This window comes from Lepidochelys kempii, chromosome 9 (assembly GCF_965140265.1).
Source record: "Lepidochelys kempii isolate rLepKem1 chromosome 9, rLepKem1.hap2, whole genome shotgun sequence".
Classification (NCBI taxonomy): Eukaryota; Metazoa; Chordata; order Testudines; family Cheloniidae; genus Lepidochelys; species Lepidochelys kempii.
The window spans coordinates 62674173-62698916 of NC_133264.1; the positions used below are offsets into that span (position 1 = coordinate 62674173).

The 24744-nt window shown below is 41.2% G+C and overlaps 1 protein-coding gene across 5 annotated transcripts in view; it reads left to right on the top strand.

The window, feature by feature from the left end:
* LOC140917577 (H(+)/Cl(-) exchange transporter 5) overlaps positions 1 to 24744 on the top strand; it is a 93236-nt gene that overhangs the window by 57984 nt on the left and 10508 nt on the right. For 3 of the 5 annotated variants that reach the window (XM_073360704.1, XM_073360705.1, XM_073360702.1), the window contains exons 3-9: positions 10626 to 10777; positions 13130 to 13229; positions 15910 to 16097; positions 17287 to 17409; positions 17984 to 18190; positions 19553 to 19633; positions 23424 to 23966. In XM_073360704.1, coding sequence (XP_073216805.1) covers positions 10626 to 10777; positions 13130 to 13229; positions 15910 to 16097; positions 17287 to 17409; positions 17984 to 18190; positions 19553 to 19633; positions 23424 to 23966 — 1394 coding nt within the window. Of the gene's footprint in view, positions 1 to 367; positions 602 to 4421; positions 4502 to 10625; positions 10778 to 13129; positions 13230 to 15909; positions 16098 to 17286; positions 17410 to 17983; positions 18191 to 19552; positions 19634 to 23423; positions 23967 to 24744 lie in introns of those variants that run through there. The other 2 variants (XM_073360703.1, XM_073360706.1) reach the window with 2 other exon arrangements.

Consider the following 24744-nt stretch of genomic DNA (forward strand, 5'->3'; position numbering starts at 1 on the left):
TCTCCCCTAAAACAAAGTTTTGTTTCTACTGTACTTTATAAAGAGAAGGAGTACTTGTGGCACCTTAGAGACTGAGAAGTTTATTAGAGCATAAGCTTTCGTGAGCTACAGCTCACTTCATCATGAAAGCGTATGCTCTAATAAACTTCTTAGTCTCTAATGTGCCACAAGTACTCCTTTTCTTTTTACGGATACAGACTAACACAGCTGCTACTCTGAAACCTTACTGTAGCTTTAGTTGCAGCTTCCTTCTGGAGGCTGTTTCCAATGACTGGAAGTTAAATTCTCTAGATGCCAGCTTCGTTTTGTCATTCCTAGTTTGCCCATCGTGAAGGAAGGAATACTGCATCTTTAACCTTCTTCTGTTCAGCTAAAATCCTCCCTCTTCAAAGGAGGTCCAAGAGTCCGCTCATGTGACTGTCAGCTGGTGACGACATGCTCAGTGCAGAGAGCCCAGCAGTGCTGGAAAGGGAGGAGAATGCAGCAAGTGCCACTGTAAAGGAAGTTACCCCACAGTTCTTTTTACCAGTCTCCTGGAGCCAAATGGCCATGAGACAGGCTTCAAAAGGTGTTTCTGTGGAGAGGAAAAAATCCAGTGAGGGTAAGGAGGCTGTTGAAGGGAGTGCATGTCTTGGCTAATTGTATCAACACACTGCAGCAGCTGTTAGGGAGCAATGGGTAAACTGCTGGTCATCGTGCTAAAGCTGCAGGTCTGATTTCTCTGCTCCTAAGAAAGGAGGGTGTTTGCAAAGGGCTGAGTGAATATTGGATTTCTGACCTCTAATGGAGTCATACAAATTGCTGTAAACAAGTGATTCCTTTCCCTTATGCAAAGCAGTTCTATTACCAGATTCCCTCTAACAGAGGAAGGTTGGGGCATCCTGGAGAGAATTGTCCCTCCCAAGTGCTGTAACCTTTTTATTGCCACATTAATCGTGCAGTGGACACTGAATGATGCACTGTGTAGGTGCACATGCTGCTTTATTTTAAATTAGATTTGTCAGTATTGTTCACAGATTGTCTGAAAGAGATTTTAAACCAAGGAAAATCTAAAACTGGAGCACTGACCTATTTTTTGGCGGGTGGGGAAAGGGGGAAAACATGCTAAAATATCTCTTAAAATGCCTAACTTCTGGCTATAGGGAGTCTTCCTGTTCTCATGTCAGCTGGTGTATTTGGCTGCAGTCTCAAGTACTAATTGCTGATCTAATTGTGCAAATTAGAGAAAGGGAAAACGTATTTGGTCAACTGTGCTCCTCCAGTCTTATGGCCTCTCCTTTCTATTTGGGATCTATCTGTAATTAGCGTAGTGTTTTGATCTGTGAGGAACAGGGACAGGAAATGCAGCCCTGGTAAATATTTATTACTACCAGCCATCTTATAGTTCAATATTGCTATTGGAAATGTAAGGATGTTTCTTTTTTATATTGTGTTTAAAGATGAATGTGTCCATTTTCATGTTCTTGCTGTGCTTTGTCAGGACTCTTGGATCCTATTTTCCAATGCAAAAATGATTTAATTCTCTTAAAGATGCTCGAGTGATGCTCTGGTGAATGAAATTTTCTGTCCGTGAAACAGGTGCTGCCTGGAGAGCCGTGCTATGCGCCCGCATCCCTGACCCGGACAGGCTAGTTCTAGGGGTCCAGATGCAATGGACTATGAAGAGTGAATTTCCTGCTTGGCCTTTTAACTGAGACTTCCAACACCCATTGTGGTGATGGTGATAGTGCCTGTGATACACAAGATATCTGCTTGTCTACACAGCAAGTTACTGTGTTGCACGCCGAGGTGTGAATCTCCAGCACACCAGCTTGCTGCGTAATGACACCCTGTGTGCACGTTGCTATAACGCATGTGGCTTAGTACGCCAGGCCGTGCTCCTGGATTTTCACTGCAGAGTAGCAGCATCCACGTGGAATGTTACTGTGCAGTGAGCGGGTGCCTTGTAGGTTCCCACCCCGGCTTGCTGCACAGTAACTTGCCCTGTAGGCGAGACCTTTATAACTTACCCATGATGCATAGGTATCCCAGGAGTCTCCAAAGAGCAGATGACTTAATCATAACTGAAGTATGCTTACCTAAGGTTTCCTGCAGTGCGTTCAGGCTGCATATCATGCTCTGCTGTGTGTGTTCTTTGTGCTATTGTATTCTGGCTGCTTTGCGGTGATCCTCAGCTGGGAGAAGATTCCGTGGCAGTTAGGAGCTGGGGCATATCCCAGGAGAGTGAATCTGATTGTGTCTTGGAGGGATGTAGGCTGAACAATAATAGCATTTTATAGATCCTTTTCAGTCACCCTTCGGCACTGGGAAGGGCTTTATGTTAAGTCAAAATACTGTGGTTTAATAGATGAGCTTTCCCAAGGGCCATTGCACTGCTTTTGAAACTGTGGCTCACTTTTATTGAGCAAGAATTAATCCTTTACTTGCAGTTTTAAATGTTAATTAGCAGAGTTTCCATGAGATTTTAATTTATCTGACTCTCTGGTATCCCCCTAGGATGGCATAGTTAGTTCTCTGTTCACTATTGCTGAACATAGTGACCCCATAAAACTCATACCAAAGTGTGTACATCAGGGCGCTTCCTAGCACCTACCTAAATCTATCTCATTGCTTTGCTCTTAAAACTGTGATCTGAAGCTGTTTCATTCTTTGAGTCAATAATAGAGCAAAATAACTGCTTACTCCATTACCTGGGGGACATAGCAAGAACAGTTTTCTGGTGCTCCACAGATGGTGCCTAGTCACACAGGGTATGTCTGCACTGAGATGAAAAAACCTATGGCACTGAATCTCAGAGCCTAGCTCAGCTGACTCAGGCTGCAGAGCTACAAATACCAGTGTATACATTTGGGCTTGGGCTGGAGCCAGGGCTCTGAGACTCTTCCCCCTCATGGGATCTCCAAGTCCAGGCTCCAGCCCGAGTCTGAACATCTACACTACAATATTATAGCTCCAGGCGCTTGAGTCAGCTGACCCGGGACAGCTGCAGCTGTGCTGCGGGTCTTTTATTGCAGGTTGTCCTCTGTTCTAGTAGTTAAATAGTATTTAAAGCTAATACATTTTCCTAACATTACTTTTCCAGCAAAGCAATTGCTGTAGTTGCCAGAGGGATATTACGCAGTTACATGAGGGGAGACTGTCTCCTTGAGACAGTCTTTCTATTAAGATTTAGCCCATGCTATTAAAATTTGGGAAACCTTGAACTCGAATATTTAAGAGCTTGCACTAGTTTTATTCCTTGTTGTTTTGAAGCTGCTACTGTGACTGGAAGGATGGCCATTTGCATCAGTCACCTAAGTTGCATTATTTTACCTTTTTTGCTTCCTCCATGTTTGTTTTAGTGCCCTGAGAGGGACGAGGGAGAAGTACTCTTTGGCATATATTATAGGTGGGATTTCTTTTTTGTGGTATAAGTATACTTGGGTCATACCGACTGCAGGTAGCTGCATACTTATTGAAAAGGAGTACGTGTGGCACCTTAGAGACTAACCAATTTATTTGAGCATGAGCTTTCGTGAGTGTAGCTCACGAAAGCTCATGCTCAAATAAATTGGTTAGTCTCTAAGGTGCCACACGTACTCCTTTTCTTTTTGCAAATAAAGACTAACACGGCTGTTACTCTGATACTTATTGAATGTTATCTGAAGGTTATGGCCTGTAGCAGTTGTGTATCAGCTCCAAATGTTAACAGTTTTTGTCCTTTATTTTCCAGGAGAGGGTAGTGCTTGGGATTTTTGTGGGGGTTATTTAAACAGCAAAGGCTATGAAGGCTGAAACCAGTTTACCCACTCTATTTTTAAGCGGCTCTCTGTCAAGTGTAAAGACACTGTCACAGATCACAGACAAAGCTAAATCTTTCTTGAATGCTTCCAGTGGAAACCAGGTGTGCTCAGCACCTTTGCAAATTGGGCACGGGTTTCACAGCGAGCTTACAAAATCTGTGAACATTTCCGGAAAATCTGGCTTTAAAATAGTCAGTTTTGTATCAAATGAAAGGAACCAAACGTGTTTGATAAACACGCTATTCTGCCGTGTGCTGGACAGGCATGCTACAAGACTCACCTGGTGGTCTTTTTACTGGGGAGGAGGATATTGATTGTGGGGCTGTCTTGAGAACTTATGGAAAGTGGGTTTGGGAAGATACCGTAGGTTAGTCTGGTTTGCGGATCATGCTTTTCCTTAAAGTACTCTGTGTAAACAGCCATGCAGTCTGATAAGTACAGTAAACGCATTTGAATGCTTATTTCAACTGTTGTAATTATCTCCCTCTTTTCCTCTCCTTCCCGCTCCCCTAAGTTTAAAAAAAATCTGATTTATGATTGTCCAGGAAAAGTGGCTGAACTGACTTCTGAAACCATGGCTTGGTCTATTGATGCACACACATTGATGGAAGATTGAGTGAATTTTCTCCTACTGCTACCCTTGCTGAACAAAATTAACCAAGGAAAGGAAGGACAAAAAGAGAAGAAATTCTTTAATTGCCTATACTCTAATGCTCAGGGTAACAGACGAGGAATTGAAATTGCTCATTTATGAACATAAATTCTATCTAGCTGGTATTACTGAAACCTGGTGGGATGATTCGCATGATTGGAATGTTAAAATCAATGGTTATATAACCCATTTAAGAAGGATCGAGTGGTGGTGGGAGATGGGGAGGGTAGTGGCACTCTGTCAAAAATGGCATTACTTGTTTCCGAGTTACTGATAACTTTGAAGAAAGTTATCCTGAATGCTTATGGATCAATGTCATAACAGATGAAAGCACAGTGTTGGCTACAGACCCCACTAGGGAATAGGACGACCACCTCCTTATGCACCTATCTGTAATGTGTAAGGAAAAAAACCTGTATGATCGTGGGGGACTTCAATTTGAGTGACATGCTGGAGGTCTCATGCCATCAGTACTGAAACATCCTTGGAATTTCTAAACCTCCTCGATGATGATTTCCTAACTTAAAAAGTGTTGCAGCCAACATGGGAATTCTGAATTCTGGAACTGATCACAGAACTAAAAGTAATCGTAGCTTAGGTATAAGTGATCATGACTCGATCAGTTATAATGTGCAGGAAGAATAAAGTCCAGAACAGTGAGATAGATATAGGTCGATATACTTGGTGCTTTAATAGGGCCAATTTCACAAAGCTGAAAACAATTCTGAGCCAAATTAGTTGGGAGGAAGAATTTAATAAGAAAAATGTGAATGATGATAATTGGGAATAATTTGAGAACACGTTACTAGGTGCCCCCAAAGCCCCAATCTGAGGAAGAAGGCTGTGCTGGTTAAAAAAACAACTTGCTTTAGGGAAAAAGTGAAGGTTGCTGTAAAATATAAAAGTAAAATAACAAATGGAAGAAAGGGGAAGTTGATAGTAACAAATATTAATCACAAGTTAGGAATTGTAGAAAATTGATAAGGGAAATGTAGGGACGCAAGAAGAAATTGATGACCAGCAGAGTTAAGGACAATAAGGAGTTTTTAAAATATGTTAGAAACAGAAAGAATCTTGACAATGGCACTGGTCCATTACTAGATAGAAATGGTAGAATTAGAAATAATGTAGAAAAGGCAGATGTGTTCAATAAATATTTCTGTTCAGTATTTGGGGAAAAAGCAGATGATTTAGTTTTCTCATATGATGTCGATATATTTTTCCATTCCACTAGTATCTCTAGAAGATGTTAAACAAAAGCTACTAAAGTTAAACATTTTAAAATCAGCCGGTCCACATAACTTGCATCCAAGAGTTTTGAAAGAGTTGGCTGAGAAACTTGTTGGAGCATTAATGCTGATTTTCAATAAGTGTTAGATCACTGGGGAAATTCCAGAAGACTGGATGATAGCTAATGTGCCAGTTTTTACAAAGGTTAAACGGGATGACTTGGGTAATTATAGGCCTGTCAGCTTAATATTGATGCTGGGGAAGATAATGGAGTGGCTGAAACAGGACTCAGTAAATAAAAAATTAAAGGAGGGTAATGTAATAGAAATCAACATGAGTTCATGGGAAAATACATCCTGTCAGACTAATTTGTTACCTATTTTTGATGAGATTACAAGTTTGGTTGATAAAGGTAATAGTGTTGATGTAATATGCTTTAAACTTCTGTAAGGCTTTTGACCTGGTACCACATGACATTTTGATAAACTCGAATGATATAAAGTTAATATAGCACACACTAAGTGGATTAAAAATTGGCTGGTAGGTCTCAAAATATAATTAAATGATGAATTATGAAGTGGGTGTTTCCCCTTTGGGGTCCAGCAGGGATTGGTTCTTGACCCTACACTATTCAACATTTTTTATCGATGACTTGGAAGAAAACAAAACCATCACTCGTTTGTGGATGACACAAATGTTGTAGGAGTGGTAAATAATGAAGAGGACAGGTCACTGATTCAGCACAACATAGTTCACTTGGTAAACTGGGCACAAGCTAACAATATGCATGTTATAACTGCTAAATGTAAATGTGTACATCTAGGAACAAAGAAAGTAGGCCATACTTACAGGTTGGAGAACTCTGTCCTGGGAAGCAGTGGTGGATAATCTACTGAATATGAACTCCTAATGTGATGCTACGTCCAAAAGAGCTAATGCGATCCTGGGATGCATAAGCAGGGGCATCTCGAGTAGGAGCAGACAGGTTATTTTACCACTGGATTTGGCACTGGTGCAACTGCTTCTGGAATCCTGTCTGGTTCTGGTGCCCACAGTTCTAAAAGGATGTTGATAAATTGGACAGGGGTCAGAGAAGAGCCACGAGAATGATTAAAGGATTAGAAAACATGCCTTAGAATGATACTCAAAGATCTATTTACCATAACAAATAGAAGATTAAGGGGTGACTTTATTACAGTCTATATGAGTACCAACATGTGGAACAAGTATTTAATAGTGGGCTCTTCAATCTAGCAGAGAAAGGCATAACACGATACAATGGCTGGAAGTTGAAGCTAGACAAACTCAGACTGGAAGTGAGGCATACGTTTTAAATGATGAGTGTGCTTACCCATTGGAATAACTTGCCAAGGGCTGTGGTAGATATTTCACTACCAGCTTTTAAATCCAGATTGGACGTTCTTCTACAAGATCTACTCTAGGAATTATTTTGGGGCAGTCTCTGGCCTGTGTTATACAGGAGGTCAGACTAGATGATCACAATGGTCCTTTTTGTTTAGAATCTCTGAATTCCTTATATCATAGCGCAGTACACCCTCTTTGGATAGCTCTTTAAGGGAGCTGTATCACAGTAGTGTGCTTGTGCTGGGTGAGCATATCCTAGATTTACCAGCTGCTGAGCCTGTGTTCTGAGGACTGCATGGGATGGCACTTGCTTTGTTACATGCTTCAGAGTTTTGGGGAATTCTGGGTGTTGATGGGCTGCTAAAGAGCAATTTTGTATTACGTATTTTTAAGGGATCTCCAGATTCTGTGGTCCAGTGTCTGTTTCGGAGACTAATTTGTGAAACTGCCTGCTGCTTTACAATACGTTTATATGTGTGGCTGAAATCTGTGCCCTGACTCTCCAAATCTGGTAACACACTCACTGCACTCTAATCTACTCCCCACATCCCCCCATACCTGGGCCAAAACACAAAGGGGCAGAGTTGCAGAGAAGTGTAAAGCTGGAGTGCCATCATTGGCATTCAGCACAGCTTTTAAAAAATCCCTAATGCCCCTGCCTTGCCCATTCCATCCAGAGTCCGCATGTTGGACATTCCACTGCATGAGATGCCTCCTTTTAGCAAAGGTGTTGGAATATTCTGCCATACAACCTGTCTGAGAATCTTTGGGTGCTTCTGTAAGTTACAAATCTTGCTGGATGTTCTTGTAAGGACTGTAAAAGAAAATCAAGGGGTTGTAACACCTTAAGGGTAATCTTACAGCCAACAGAGGTGCTCCAGAATGTGTGGTTCATAAAGTAATTTCTGTAAGTCACGGTTTTAAGGTAGTTTCTTTGGAAACAGTTTCTCTCCTATAATAAGTGATCTTCAGAGGGCAGAGGAAAATGCTTTATACTCATTTATGAGCTTAATCTAGCAATCAATAAAACTAGATCAGCATGTATGAAGTCATCTTATAGGGCTTCCTGATGCCCACCATTCAGCGGCGATCGTTAGCTGGTAACAGTTCTTCCAAGCAACCCTTCCAAGAGCACTTTTTATTGTGCTTTTTGTCTTTAGTTTGGGATTAGATTTTTCATTTCATTCATGATTAAAAGCTAGTACCCAAGGCCTCAGTAAGAATTGGGAAGCCTTGAATTATTTTGTCTGTAAAGAGAACTTATGAGAGGGAATGCCTGTAACATGAAAGCTTTCTTAAAGGAGGCAAAACTGGCTGCAAAACAATTATTCATGGGTGAAACCTCCATTAACTAACTTAATTCTCATTGTAACCTGAGGAGTCCTTGCTGCTAGAACATCTGTGGGCTTTAGAAGAAAAATATATATGGAGTAAATATTAAAGGAATCCACTGTTATTGACCAGGATCAAAGGTTTGTGCCTGCATACACAAAGGAATGAAGGCTTGGTCTGATTTACACAGGAAGAATTTGTTCCACATATATTAATCTGTCAAAAAGCTGCTTGATTTCCTTGGATAGGGTTTAAAAGACCTTTGTTTTACTCCCCCCCCCCTCCTCCCCCCCGCCCTTTATTCTAGCCCCTTCATATCTTCAAATCATGTGAAAAAGCACTTTAAGAAGCACATTTCAAAGGGGCAGAGAACAAATGTTAGGTGATGTGTTTTAAGGCTCTTTTCAGATTAAAGGGGGCTTACATTTTCTCTAAAACAGAATATTAATGCCGCAATGGATTAATGAACATTTTGCAGGTGGAGAAGAGTTCAATTTTTATCACATAAAAATACGTTTCATACTCATCACAAAGTTATAAGGGACACACTTTTCTCTTTGCTTCATGTTCAGTGGCTTTATTCTTGGGAGAGAATATGGGGAGGCCACTGGACCAAGAGTCAGGAGATCTGGGTTCTGTTCTCATCTCTGTCACCTTGGGAAAATAGTTTTACTTCCCCTCTGTGCCTGTTTTCCTTCCCACCCTTTGTCTTACCTTGTCTACCTAAGTTGTCTGCTCCTAGGGGCATGAACTCTTAGTATGTGTGTATACATTGGCTGTTACAGCAAGGTCCCAGTCTCAGTTGAGACCTCTTTGCTGTGCTCTAATACAATTAATACACAGCAGTATCTCTTGTTGGTTTTGTTTTTTCTAGCATTATGTTGCTTGCTGTTATTGTCATCTTCATTATGGGGCTGTTTTTCTTTCCCTACTTGCCTCCTGTTTTTGGCATGCATTTTCTTAAATGCCACTCTGTATAGGTCAGTGATACTGACTGTTGAAGATGTCTAACACCAGGACTCAAAAAATCCAGCTTTCACTTCCTCTCTCCCCACACCCTCCTAAAAAAAATTCTAGTCTTTACATTTGGGAGTAGGGGAATTCTCTTCCAAATGCAAGCGAAGCATAACCCAGTGCTGCTTCTCAGGGTCAGCTGCTCTAGGCACTGCTGTTAGCAGACAAGTGCCCTGGGAGGAAGGGTGGGGTGAGGTGGGGTTGCAGAGCGCGATACAGGGATCCATCCACTGGAGCAGAGGGCTCTTAGACTTGCAGGGAGGAGGGAAGATATACCATAAATGGATTTATTGCAAGGAAGGGGCTGCACAACACTGATTTGTGTGGGGAGTTGCTATAAATATATCTTGAGGTGAGGGGCAGTTTTAACTTGATTTATTAGGAGCTGCTGCTTTTTGTGATGGGATGCAGCATTAATAGATTTAGTTGTGTTGGGAGGGATTGCTTTATCTGGGAGATTAGGGTTCAGTTGGTTGCAGACCAGGATCTTCCATTCTGACCTGCAGGAGATTGGACAGGAGACAAAGTGGCTTGGGGCACCCCAGTGTATATCAGCCTGTTGAGGAGCCTTAGGTTAGCGGTTTGTAGGATGAATTTTTCAAGCCTTTTGACTAATGCTTTTTTTGTGTGTGTGTGCTTTCTATGCCTCCTGCATCTCTCTAATCTGTCAGAGTAGCTACCAAATGCACGCCTCACTCAGGACTTGCTCCCAGGGCTGCTCATCCTCTGCTCTGCCAGCTGCAACACTTTCATTTTTGATTTTTTTTTTTTAAATATTTGCTGTAGTTTTAAATAGGACTAAGTCCCTCTCCACTCTCCCAAGAGAGAAAAGTATAGTTATGAATCCCTGCAGGGGGTATTGTCGGTCATACTCATGAAAGCCAGGGACTAATAACAGTAGCTATTGCCAGACATTAATGCCACCCCCCTCCACTCTGTACTGTTCCTTGGTCAACCTTGGACAGACAATTGTAGTTTTGTCACAATACAGGGTGGTTTCATGATGTGAACCTCTGTTCACTATGGTCTGGGATGAGAACATGAGTGTATCTAATGCATGGGTATGTTGCGCCATTAGTCATTGGTAGACTGACTTCTTTTCTCAACAAATCTGTGTGCTCAAGGAGTGATTGAATAACTACCTGCCTTTACCTAGGACTGCATTCATCACCTCTATTGGCATCCTAAGAGGTGGGGAATGTTGGAATTAATGCAGATGCTCATACCTTTCATTCGTTCTGTTTTTTCAGGGTTCTCCTTATATAATGGAGGAGGGATGAATGGCACAAGCCAGATGATGGATTTTCTGGAGGAACCTCTGCCTGGTGTGGGTACCTATGAAGATTTCAATACTATCGACTGGGTGAGAGAGAAGTCCAGAGACCGGGACAGACACAGAGAGGTAAGTTTGTTTCTTGCTGCTTTGCTTTTCGCTGGTCGTGCAAAGCAGAATTGTCTGCATATAAACTTTATCTCCTTGTCTCTGAATACTTTAATCTGGGGACACTTATAGGAGTATCTGAGGGTGGAGGGGTTGCTCCCAGTGAGTGACCCGAGCACTTTTCCACAGGTGATCTTTTAGTCGAAGGAAACTTAGGTACAAACTTTTACCAGTCATCAAAATGTACCAGCTGCCCTGCATCTCTGTGCAAGGATTGTTAGACTCTCTGAATGGAACGTGGGATTGAAGAATTGGGATAAATTTTAGTTGGCTCATCTTTTCCTGAGTTTCTCTGCATCCAGGATATGGGAGGTTTCTGAGAACTGCATTACTATTATTTGGGGATAATATTTGAACTGGGGAAGATAGCGAACACACTATGTACATAGTTTTGTTTGTAAGGAAGAGCAAGATTTCTTTTTGATCACATAATGGCTATTATCAAACAATAAAAACATAGCCATTCATTTTCAGCCTTGAAAACACGTTCTCTGTTGGAGAAGACTAAAGAGAAGTAACTCATGAATTCCTTCCCCAGCGCTTTCTGGCGTTGTGCGGTGAAGGAATTGGATTAGAATGGCAGAGCGTGCCTTAAATGGGAAATTAAGCTCACTGCCTCCTGTATCATAAGACATGTGTTGGCAGGCTTTTTATAGGGCAGTGACTGGCCTAAGCATATTAAATGTAACTCTGTTTGCCAAAGTATTCTTTTGAAAGTTACACTGAGCATGACAGTGGCCTCTGTCTTAACAAGTGAGGAGTCCCCAGATCTAAGACTGCCTGTCAGCACAGGAAATGTGCCAATCTTGTGTGATGCCTGGACTATCCCAAAGAGGAACAAGTGCTCAAAGACCCTGTAAATGGCTGTGTAGATGCTACAAGCATGATTCCTCCCACCCCCACAGCTCCTTCATCGCTGTCTATGGTGGGAACTAAACCAAAGGGATTGCATAGAAAAGAAAATGGAAAATACGGTGATTGGCATGAATAGCCTAGTTGAGAAATGCCCAGACATGCGGCTAATAATGCTACCTCCTCTGTACAAACAAATTCAGACCAGGTCAAACCAAAAATTACTAACTGGCCAAAAAGATCAGTTTGCAACCGTAAAAAGAAACCTACGGCAGTTAATTTATCCTTTCCAAAAACTCCCTCCCCCAGCCTCACAAGGTCAGTAGTAGCTATGCTCATAAACAATCTGGCTGTTGCTGCTGAAAGGCAAAATCTAAAGAAACAAGTAATTAAAATCCTTCAGCCAGAAAGATATCTGCTCACCTTATTTATTCCAGTTAAAGGGGATTTGTTGTTTGGCCAAACGGTCTTTTACCCAGGAGAAATAATGGACCGTGTACTGGGACTTGCACCAGAATTGTTAGTGCGCTCAATAGCCCACGTTTGATCCTTTCATTCAGCCTTCAAGAGCAGTAAGATGAACAAACTTAAAATATTATCAAATGTTAGGTAAATTTTATAGGGCAGAGCCTTAGAAGAAGTTATCAGCTTTGATCTTGAGACTCAGAACTGTGTCTAAGCCTTAAGAGGCCTCCTCGGAACAGTTCAATACCTCTGAACCAAAATGTCTGGCCTAAAAAGCTGTTTTGAAATAACGTTTCCATTAACGGGGATTTACACATACAAACTCAATTCCTGAGATTGTCAAGACCTTGCATATCACAGATCAGAGTCTACCTGAGTGCTCAAAGTAATGCCCAGCCTTTGTCATTCCTCCCATGGTCAAAGGACTAGATTGAACACACTAAGCATTTGCACCTTGCTGAAAAATGTGCATCTATCTAGGAATTCGTATACTAATTGAGGGTACGTGGCATGACAGGTGGACATGAAATGCTCTGAAGGTAGTTCTGTTTCCACAAACTGCTCAGGACAACAGTCCTATTACTAAAAATGCTGGGTTTGAGAGAACTAAAGAATAATATGCAAGTTTGTGTGTTTAAATGGGAAAAGACATTTAAGGTGAATGTTTGATTTAATCCTTTCTTTGATTTTCCCGGTTTGGGGAAGCTTAATTGTCCTTGAATCATGTTTTTTGTACCTACTCTATGTAATGCGTTGCTTGCAATACTGGATGTTTTGATTTTGGAAACCCTGCATTTCCTGGGTACAATCACGTGAATAAAGGATAGAGTTTGAACCTTTACTCTGATTTTTCTGTATTGGTGGGAGACACTCAGACCCTGATGTTACTATTAGTATTTTTTCAGCATTAATTAAAAATATATGCTTCTAAAATAGATCTGTCTGTGTGTCTGCTAAAGAATGTCTAATGTCTGCCTTGTTAAACCTTTCCTCCAGATTGCTAGTAAAAGTAAAGAGTCAACATGGGCCCTGATTCACAGCGTGAGCGATGCCTTTTCTGGTTGGCTGTTGATGCTCTTCATAGGGCTGTTAGCAGGTGAGAGGACAATACAGTTTTAAAAATGAATTCCCAGTCCTGCACTATAGTGTTTGCATTGATTCCTCCTAACCAAAACTCTTGTGTGACCAGAGCCTGTGACTTTCTGGCCCAGAGATGAGTGCTCCCAGTTCTGCTTACATGGTTTTGCAGTGGAATATGAAATTATATTTAAGCACTTACAGCCATAGTGTGGGAGTGTCATGACACAAAAATCAAACAAGCTAGAATTACCCTTCCTGGGCATACTAAATCTGCTGTTACCACTGCAAATAGAAGACTCAGCCCAACAAGGAGAAATCAAACAGAAACATCTCATCTTCATCATACCCTGTTGGTCACCAAAGAATGGCTCTGGCCAGCAGCCAAAGGGAGCAAGTTCCAAAGTTTGGGACCCCACACTCTCCTGTCAGTACTGGAGAGGCCAACTCCAGGGACTAACAGCAGGAGATTTTTTGCTCATTTTTAATTGCTGCAATGGGATAAAGGTGAGGGGGAGGGGCTGTCAGGTGGCCAGTTCCCAGACAATTCAGAGAGACAGATTTGCAGATACCTTTAAACTGCATCAGAAAGAACTGGAGCCAGTGGAGCAGTGATAAATCAACAGGAAGCAGCTAAACTCTTACAATAAACAATGCGGATATATTCATATTTACATAGACAATTTGCCTATTGACACACGGAAATTACACTTTGTTGTGGCCCTTTTCATTAATGTGCATTGGAAGAGTATTGCTAAACAGCTGGCATGACCTCTGGAATATACTATACACAGACTTACTGATATAAATCAGGCTGACTCCATTCATGGTCACCTTGTTAAACATGTGAAGTTTCCTGCAGTGTTGGAAGTTGGGGACAACTCATCTGAAGGCATCTATTCTAAGGATGTTAGGGATCATGGGAATATCACACCAAAAACATAGACCTTGTTTCCTTACCAACTTTCTCCTACTTCCATTTGGCACATACCTGTAATTTTCTTGGTTTCTAATGGCTATTGGAAATGGCTTCTTTCGAGTCCTACATTGCTCGTGCCCCAGAGTCAATGTTGTTATCAGAACTGTAGATTTAGTGCTTAAGTTCTGTAGAGAGCACAAGACCTTTTTTGTTTAGGCACTCCATAAATGTGATCTCTTACCCCTTCTGCACCTCAAAAATTATCTGTCACACCATGTTTATATTGGAAAAACTTACCTGCTAACCAAAATGAATTATGTTCTGATGCCTGGGGTGGGACTTTGTGCAATTTTTTCTGTCAAATGTTGAAATATTGGGGCACTTCTCTCCCACACACATTTTAAAAACATCCATTAGTGAATCTTACCTTTAGCTCTTCAAAGAACAAACATAAATTGTATGTGTGATGGGTTGGATCACAGAAACCCCCTGGAAGTTGCCAGCTGATGTGCCAAGACTACTTCTGCCCCTGCTTTCTCTGCCAGCTTGGGACTCCAGCGCCCTGTCTTGCTGAGCCAGACATGCCAGTCTGCTCCAACACAGACCCAAGGTCTGAACCACGGGCCCCAAAGCTGCAGACCTAACTGAAAGCAATTTAAAAAGTGTTCCTGCCTTTAACACTCAGATGCCCAACTCCCAATGGGGTCCAAACTCCAAATAAATCTGTTTTACCCTGTATAAAGCTTATACAGGGTAAACTCATAAATTGTTCGCCCTCTAGAACACTGATAGAGAGATATGCACAGCTGTTTCTCCCCCCTCCCCCCCAGGTATCAATACATACTCTGGATTAATTAATAAGTAAAAAGTGATTTTATTAAATACAGAAAGTAGGATTTAAGTGGTTCCAAGTAGTAACAGACAGAACAAAGTGAATTACCAAGCAAAATAAAATAAAACACGCAAATCTAAGCCTAATACAGTAATAAAACTGAATACAGATAAAATCTCACCCTCAGAGATGTTTCAATAAGTTTCTTTCACAGACTGGACACCTTTCTAGTCTGGGCACAATCCTTCCCCTGGTACAGCCCTTGTTCCAGCTCACGTGGTAGCTAGGGGATTTCTCAGGATGGCTGCCTCCCTTTGTTCTGTTCCACCCACTTATATATCTTTTGCATGAGGCGGGAATCCTTTGCCCCTCTCTGGGATCCCACACCCTCCTTCTCAATGGAAAAGCACCAAATTAAAGATGGATTCCAGTTCAGGTGACATGATCGCATGTCACTGTAAGACTTCATTACCCACTTGCCAGCACACATGTATACAGGAAGACATACAAGTGAAACAGCACCATCTACAGACGGTTGTCCTGGTTAATAGGAGCCATCAACATTCCAAACCAGCATTAATGGCCCACACTTTGCATAATTAGAGTAGGCCTTCAGAGTTGTGTTTTATATTTCTAGTTTCAGATACAAGAGTGATACATTTATACAACTAGGATGACCACACTCAGTAGATTATAAGCTTTGTAATGATACCTTACAAGAGACCTTTTGCATGAAGCATATTCCAGTTACATTATATTCACACTCATTAGCATATTTTTATAAAATCATATAGAGTGCCTCACAGTATGTACATAAGTAAATACTGCAAGGGTTGTGTTTATCCCTACGGTAAATGTACCAGAATGCCACAGGAGATGTAACGTTCAGGAGATCCCAGCAGTCTGTGAGAGATCATTCCTAACTTTTTATCTTCGTTTTCATGTTAGGTTCTCTAGCTGGTCTGATAGACATCTCTGCTCATTGGATGACCGATTTGAAAGAAGGACTGTGTATGTCAGGCTTCTGGTTTAACCATGAACACTGCTGCTGGAATTCCAATGAGGCAACCTTTGAGGATAGGGATAAGTGCCCAGAGTGGGAGAGCTGGTCGCAGCTTATAATTGGCCATGGAGAGGTGAGATGTAAAAAGAATTGATTCTGTTGCTGGTCTATTTTTTGCACATTTACTTAGTCACAGGGTTCATTGTGGCAGGGCACGCATACTTCAAGCCTGAAGTGTCCATCAGTCTTAGTACCAAATGCTGGCATCTTTCAGTTGTATGAATAAAAATAACTCCACTGCTTTATGTTTAGGCTTAGCAAATTCAATTTTTTAATTGTTTTATAATTTTAACTGATACTATCAGTGTTCATTTTTAAGCATTTTTTTAAAATTTTCACCATTGCGTAAAATTGTGGGGTGTGTCAGACAATTATTTCGTGACAGACACAGAGATTCAAAACTTAAAGTTCGCTAATTGTTGAGACGCAAATTTTCAAAATCACATGGCCAAATATATGAAGTAAATATCCTCAGATCAAACCCTAAGTTCTCAAGTAGTATTTCTCTTTGCCTATCTGTACATTCTGATTATTTATTGATAGAAATATATTTTGTCAGTTTGGTGCAAATAGTGAAATTGATGTTTACCGACATTAACCAATAAAAATCGAATTCTTCCAAGCTTAGTTATGTTTATGTTCTATCCAGTGAGGGCAGCTGAAAGCTTATTACATTGTGTAAAGGTATTAGTGTGCTAACACACATGTGAGTTCTTGGCCTTCCAAAGTGTTCTATGCACAGTTTTTAAATCTTTTTCGGGCAATGCAGAATTTGCTGGTTTTTTGTTTGTTTTTGTTTTTTTTGAGAACAGGATTTAAGAGCTTGTTCAGTACCAGTGTGTCCAATAAGTAGGACGTTCATATTTGTTCAGATGGTGGTGTATATCTTTATCCTCTAAGTTAAGCCTGTCCTAAAAACCACATGGTCCACTTTATTAGCCAATGTACTCTACGCTCACAAGATATCCCACTTAGGGTGACCAGATGTCCCGATTTTATAGGGACAGTCCCGATTTTTTCTTTTTCTTATATAGGCTCCTATTACCCCCACATCCCCTGTCCCAATTTTTCACATTTGCTGTCTGATCACCCTAATCCCACTGCTTCTGTATTGGCTTGCCATGTACTACGTGGTCACTGCATAAAACACAAATTCTACATGCTTCCCTCCCTCCCTGTCAATCTCTTCAAGTATTTCATAGACAATGTGATTTTGATTGAGGGTGACAGTCTTAATCAAGCAATTTTTTTCTCCATTTCAGGGGGCATTTGCATACATTCTCAATTACTTCATGTATGTTCTCTGGGCCCTGGTATTCTCTCTCCTTGCAGTGTTGCTGGTCAGGGGATTTGCACCTTATGCTTGTGGCTCAGGAATCCCAGAGGTGAGTTGGTCTGTCACTTTCCTCAAACAAAGCCATCTGAAATATTTTCCATCATTTGGCTAAAGATTGTTTCTGGGATTGAGGAGGGATGTAATTGTGCATCAAAAGATGACAATACCATGGAAATTTAAGGAAAATTGCACTTTTAAAAAATGTAGACTAGAAAAGAATCAGAATGGTCTAACTTTTTGCTTCATTTCAAATTGCAGTGTTAAAATATAACTAGTCTCCCATGTCTCCAAGTAGTGACTGCAAAAATATTTTAAAAAACACCTTCCCCATCAGCATGTCATCATAGAAGTTTAAACAAACAGTACTGTTTGTATAGCACTTAGAGAGTGTGCTAGCCAGCAGCTTGGCAGAGATTAGCTGGCGTCGTGAACAAACAGTTAACTTTGTTTACTTTCAGTGAAAATATGAAAGAAATTAACTGTTTAGCAACTATAAAGTGTTTAATAAAACTGTAAAACAAAGTCCTTGACAGCATAGTGGGCCTCTGATAAAATAGAGATCTAGCCAATTAGCAGACCAAATATTTGAATGAAAGGCTGTAAAACTTTGCTTTGACTTTCAGATCAAAACTATCTTGAGTGGTTTCATCATTAGAGGCTATTTGGGCAAGTGGACCTTGATAATCAAAACTGTTACCTTGGTGTTGGCAGTATCGTCTGGCTTGAGTTTGGGGAAAGAGGGCCCCTTGGTGCATGTAGCTTGCTGTTGTGGAAACATCTTGTGTCACCTTTTCACCAAATACAGGAAAAATGAGGCCAAACGCAGAGAGGTAAAACAAAGATACTGTAACATTGTTTTAAACTGCAGGGGAAGATTTGTGGGCTTCTCACTAGATGCTGAATGGCTTACTACTATTTCTAGTCCAATTTGGAATATAAGTAGCCAATTTTTAAAAAATTTAGAGTGGTGGTTCTGCAGATCATTGAGTAAAACAACTTATCTTTAGTATACAGTATGCAAACATACTAGTGTGAAGACTACTCTGTGCCTGTGTAATGTGTTGAGTATAATATTGCTGTTTATATATATATATATATATATACATACACACACACTGTCTGATAGGTAAGGAATCTAGCAGCAACTTCTTAAACTTAATCAAATGCAACACTTATTTGGAACAAAAAATATTTGTGTTTGACTTCCCCTGTGAAAATATTTCTACCAGGAAATGATACTTTCCCACAATGTACATAGGGTAGGGATTTTTGCTGGTTTGTGAGATAAATATTAGCAAGTGATATAAACTTGCTTTGAGCCCAGTTCTGCAGCCCTTGAGTTCTTGGACTTGCACAAGTAGTGCTTTGTGGACTTGGATGGGAGTAAGCACTACTCAGCCTGAGTACAGGCTGAGGAATTGGGCCATCTGACACTCAAATACCATGGAGATGGGTGCATTATAAGAACCTAACTAGTTCAGGAGAGAATTCTAACATCGGAATTGATTTAAAATACGACCAAAGTAAACAGGTGAAATGACCTAAATAAATTGGAGATCTATTCCATAAGTTACTACAAAATGTTATCATAGCATCCTATGGCATTTTATGGTAAATCTTGGAAAGTGATGACTGAGATACCTAGTATCACCTTGTCTGTATTATCATCTGGCAACCATAAATACAACACTATTTTAAGACACAATTTAAGTATCATGAATGACTCCATGCAGTCTCTTGTTTAGAATTTCATGAATTAATTATTTCTAGGAAACTGGATAAAAGGTGTAAGGAGTACAGATAGCCATGTGATTGTTGATTGTAAAATCAACAAGAAAATACATTTTTGTGTTTTATGCTATTGAGATTGTGACTTTTTTGTACTTAACTTTTTTCCAAGACACAGATAGAACATGAAATCTGAGGAAGGAGGTAATTGTAAACACATTGATACTACCAAGTTTGGGAATAGAGAGCTGTTTAAATGTTAATGGTAACATTTTGTAGTAAATTATGGAATATATCTCCAGTTTATTTAGGTCATTTCACCTGTTTACTGTGGTCATATTTTAAATCAATTCAGATGTTAGGTGAGCTATACAATAGAAATCTGAGCTGTACAAAATGTACCTACTTGAACAAAGGAGTAATATAACTATTGTCCGTGTCTGACTTCTAACCTCTTGATTTAGGTTTTGTCAGCTGCTGCAGCTGCTGGCGTGTCCGTAGCTTTTGGTGCACCAATTGGAGGGGTATTGTTTAGTCTGGAAGAGGTAATCTGAACTTTGTATTTACTCCTGGCAAGTTATTTTATTGCACACATACTAACTGCTCCTGCTCTTTTACCGTACGGCACTTCAGTGCCCTCCGTGGCTGTTTTGATGCAGAGGAAGCATACACAGTTAAATATCATTTGGAGTATTTATAAGTGTTAGCTAAGCAACACGAATGCTTGTGTGAGTCAGCTGAATGCTTTGAGTTTTGAAAGGTTTACTTCTGAATTAGTGTCTTTCTTTTTGCAGCAGTACTGATAATTCCCCCACACAGCTGTGCCATTGCATGTGACCTGTGACCCCCCAGTTTTCATAGTCTTGTTTCCCGAACTCTTATCTCGCACTACTCCCCCCAACCCCCCCCAAAAAACGCTGATGGTGTACCTCAATCCTAATCTGTATCCACCTTGATAATCCAGTCTTGGTTCTCTCCAAGGAGACTTCTAATTTAGTTGAGTTTTGGGGGGGGCCACAAGCCACACAAATGGAATAGATCATTGCTACCCTTTTAAGAATTTAATGTTATGATTAGCAACCCTCTCATTCCTGTTCTGAGTGGCAAGATCGTGATAGCCACTGTAGCAACTGTCTTACAGCTCAGCTCTGATGCATCATGCCAAACTAATCAGTGATATGTAACCAGGCATTCAGGTCCAGCGGTCAGCAGTTTGTATCACAACATTCTCAAAGTAATATTCACTTACCCTGCGGGGGATGGCTTTCTGTGTAGCCAATGCCCACAAATGATCAGATTGACCACAAAACTTATCTTCCATGCGACCAATCAAGAATGGAACTCAAGATCAGGCCCGGGTACCTGGTATAAGACATAGGTATTAATCGGTGAGGCCATCTAGATGCCCCTTTCCCCCTTACTAAATAAAAAGCATTGCCACCTTTATATTTTCAAGCCCAGAACCTTATACCATGTTTTGAAAAAAATTCTACATTCTGCCTATCGATTGCACCTCTGAAATAACCTTTCATAAACATGTGTTCATTGTAAATATGGCTTGGAAATCATCTGACTTAATCCCAGATTGTGGAAGTAGTCTGAAGTCTCCAATGGATAGTATACATAGGGTACACACATGGTGCGCTCAGGGCTACTATGCCATTCATGTGTCACTTCACTATATAAAGGGGTGTTCCTTTTGAATGAAGCAGTAGCTTGACTGTTCCATGGCTTACTACTATTTCTAGGCCAATTTGGTATTTTAAGTAGCCAATTTTTTTAAGTTTTATAATGCTTGGTGGTTCACTGAGTAAAACAATTTATCTGTAGTGTACGGTATTTAAACACACTAGTATAAAGAAAAGGAGTACTTGTGGCACCTTAGAGACTAACCAATTTATTAGAGCATAAGCTTTCGTGAGCTACAGCTCACTTCATCAGATGCATATCGTGGAAACTGCAGCAGACTTTTATATTATACAGAGAGAATATGAACCAATACCTCCTCCCACCCCACTGTCCTGCTGGTAATAGCTTATCTAAAGTGATCATCAGGTGGGCCATTTCCAGCACAAATCCAGGTTTTCTCACATCCCCCCCACCCCCATACACACACAAACTCACTCTCCTGCTGGTAATAGCTCATCCAAACTGACCACTCTTCAAGTTTAAATCCAAGTTAAACCAGAACATCTGGGGGGGGGGGTAGGAAAAAACAAGAGGAAACAGGCTACCCTGCATAATGACTTAGCCACTCCAAGTCTCTATTTAAGCCTAAATTAATAGTATCCAATTTGCAAATGAATTCCAATTCAGCAGTTTCTTGCTGGAGTCTGGATTTGAAGTTTTTTTGTTTTAAGATAGCGACCTTCATGTCTGTGATTGCGTGACCAGAGAGATTGAAGTGTTCTCCGACTGGTTTATGAATGTTATAATTCTTGACATCTGATTTGTGTCCATTTATTCTTTTACGTAGAGACTGTCCAGTTTGACCAATGTACATGGCAGAGGGGCATTGCTGGCATATGATGGCATATATCACATTGGTGGATGTGCAGGTGAACGAGCCTCTGATAGTGTGGCTGATGTTATTAGGCCCTGTGATGGTGTCCCCTGAATAGATATGTGGGCACAGTTGGCAACTGGCTTTGTTGCAAGGATAGGTTCCTGGGTTAGTGGTTCTGTTGTGTGGTATGTGGTTGTTGGTGAGTATTTGCTTCAGGTTGCGGGGCTGTCTGTAGGCAAGGACTGGCCTGTCTCCCAAGATTTGTAAGAGTGTTGGGTCATCCTTTAGGATAGGTTGTAGATCCTTAATAATGCGTTGGAGGGGTTTTAGTTGGGGGCTGAAGGTGACGGCTAGTGGCGTTCTGTTATTTTCTTTGTTAGGCCTGTCCTGTAGTAGGTAACTTCTGGGAACTCTTCTGCCTCTATCAATCTGTTTCTTTACTTCTGCAGGTGGGTATTGTAGTTGTAAGAAAGCTTGACAGAGATCTTGTAGGTATTTGTCTCTGTCTGAGGGGTTGGAGCAAATGCGGTTGTATACAATTTGTATGAAATTGTATACATGTATACAAATTGTATACAACCGCATTTGCTCCAACCCCTCAGACAGAGACAAACAACCACATACCACACAACAGAACCACTAACCCAGGAACTTATCCTTGCAACAAAGCCCGTTGCCAATTGTGCCCACATATCTATTCAGGGGACACCATCACAGGGCCTAATAACATCAGCCACACTATCAGAGGCTCGTTCACCTGCACATCCACCAATGTGATATATGCCATCATGTGCCAGCAATGCCCCTCTGCCATGTACATTGGTCAAACTGGACAGTCTCTACGTAAAAGAATAAATGGACACAAATCAGATGTCAAGAATTATAACATTCATAAACCAGTCGGAGAACACTTCAATCTCTCTGGTCACGCAATCACAGACATGAAGGTCGCTATCTTAAAACAAAAAAACTTCAAATCCAGACTCCAGCAAGAAACTGCTGAATTGGAATTCATTTGCAAATTGGATACTATTAATTTAGGCTTAAATAGAGACTTGGAGTGGCTAAGTCATTATGCAGGGTAGCCTGTTTCCTCTTGTTTTTTCCTACCCCCCCCCCCCCGATGTTCTGGTTTAACTTGGATTTAAACTTGAAGAGTGGTCAGTTTGGATGAGCTATTACCAGCAGGAGAGTGAGTTTGTGTGTGTATGGGGGTGGGGGGGATGTGAGAAAACCTGGATTTGTGCAGGAAATAGCCCAACTTGATTGTCATGCACATTGTGTAAAGAGTTGTCACTTTGGATGGGCTATCACCAGCAGGAGAGTGAATTTGTGTGGGGGGGTGGAGGGTGAGAAAACCTGGATTTGTGCTGGAAATGGCCCACCTGATGATCACTTTAGATAAGCTATTACCAGCAGGACAGTGGGGTGGGAGGAGGTATTGGTTCATATTCTCTCTGTATATATAAAGTCTGCTGCAGTTTCCACGATATGCATCTGATGAAGTGAGCTGTATCTCACGAAAGCTTATGCTCTAATAAATTGGTTAGTCTCTAAGGTGCCACAAGTACTCCTTTTCTTTTTGTGAATACAGACTAACATGGCTGTTACTCTGAAACTAGTATAAAGGCTACTCTATGCATGTGTGTAATGTGTTGAGTATAATATTGCTGTTTATATATACAGTACTGTGTGATAGGTAAGGAATCTCGCACCAGCCTTCTACATTAGAGTCCTTAACCCTACTTTATGCAAGGGTAGCTCTTACTGGACAGTAATTAATGTCAGTTTACAATAAATGACTGAATCTGCCTTTCCCCCCTTTTTAGGTGAGTTATTATTTTCCCCTCAAGACACTGTGGAGATCTTTCTTTGCCGCCCTGGTAGCAGCGTTCACTCTGCGCTCCATCAACCCGTTTGGAAACAGCCGTCTGGTTCTGTTTTACGTGGAGTTTCACACACCGTGGCATCTTCTAGAGCTCGTGCCATTCATACTTTTGGGAATCTTTGGTGGTCTTTGGGGATCTTTCTTTATTCGCAGCAACATTGCCTGGTGCAGAAGACGTAAGACAACCAAACTTGGCAAGTATCCTGTGCTGGAAGTGCTTATTGTGACTGCCATCACAGCTGTTCTGGCTTTCCCCAATGAGTATACCCGTATGAGCACCAGTGAGCTGATTTCTGAGCTGTTCAATGACTGTGGGCTCCTGGATTTCTCCAAGCTCTGCGAGTACGTGAATGACTTCAACAGCACCAAAGGGGATAATCTGCCGGACCGAGCCGCTGGCCCAGGAGTCTACACAGCTATGTGGCAGCTGGCTTTGGCCCTTATCCTAAAAGTCTTCATTACCATATTCACTTTTGGCATGAAGGTGAGAATGACAAGTAAAATGGTATGCAGATAGAAAGATTGAAATCCATGTCTTTTGTAAAGAATTGGCAGAAAGTGAAACTCAGTTGTTCTAAATGTTAAGGATCAAGTGTAGTAATTTTCAAATGAGCCTTAATTACTTAATAGCCTACATCCCATGGACTTCCAATGGGGCTGACCTCATGCAAAGTGACTAGTATGCTCTTGGAAATTTTACCCCCATTCTGAACTCTTCTAACTGTGCCTAGTTATTGGTAGTTAGCAGTGTTACTGCTAGCCGTGTTTTGCAACACTCCACTGTCACAATTACTGGGCTAAGTGCACCTCTGACCCCTATTGGTTTCTTTGAGTGCACCCCTCTCAGGCTGTGAGCCATCACCTGTCTTTGGAAGGATCATGTGATTCTCTCAAACCAGGCCTCACCTGCAGTCCCCTATGATAATCACAGCAGGCCTGACTTATCTTCAGTGCCTGTGGATCTCTTTCCCCCAGGAGCAAGTGGTAACCAGTACCCAGGCAGCCTTCTCAAAGCAAAGGCATTTCAGAGAAAACAGATCTCAAAAGCAATAACCCAGTGTATATGCATGCCAGCCTTTCCCTGTGGCTTACCGATTCCCTGGATCTGGGGGGAAGGCCTTAATGCCTTCAGACCCCGCTGCAGGATCTTTCCCTGTGCCAGCCTCTCTTCTTGACAGCTGACCCATCTTCTCCTGAAAAGGCTTTCACTGATTAATATCTTTTTGACCTGTAGTCTCCCAGACTGGCAAAATACTTCACCC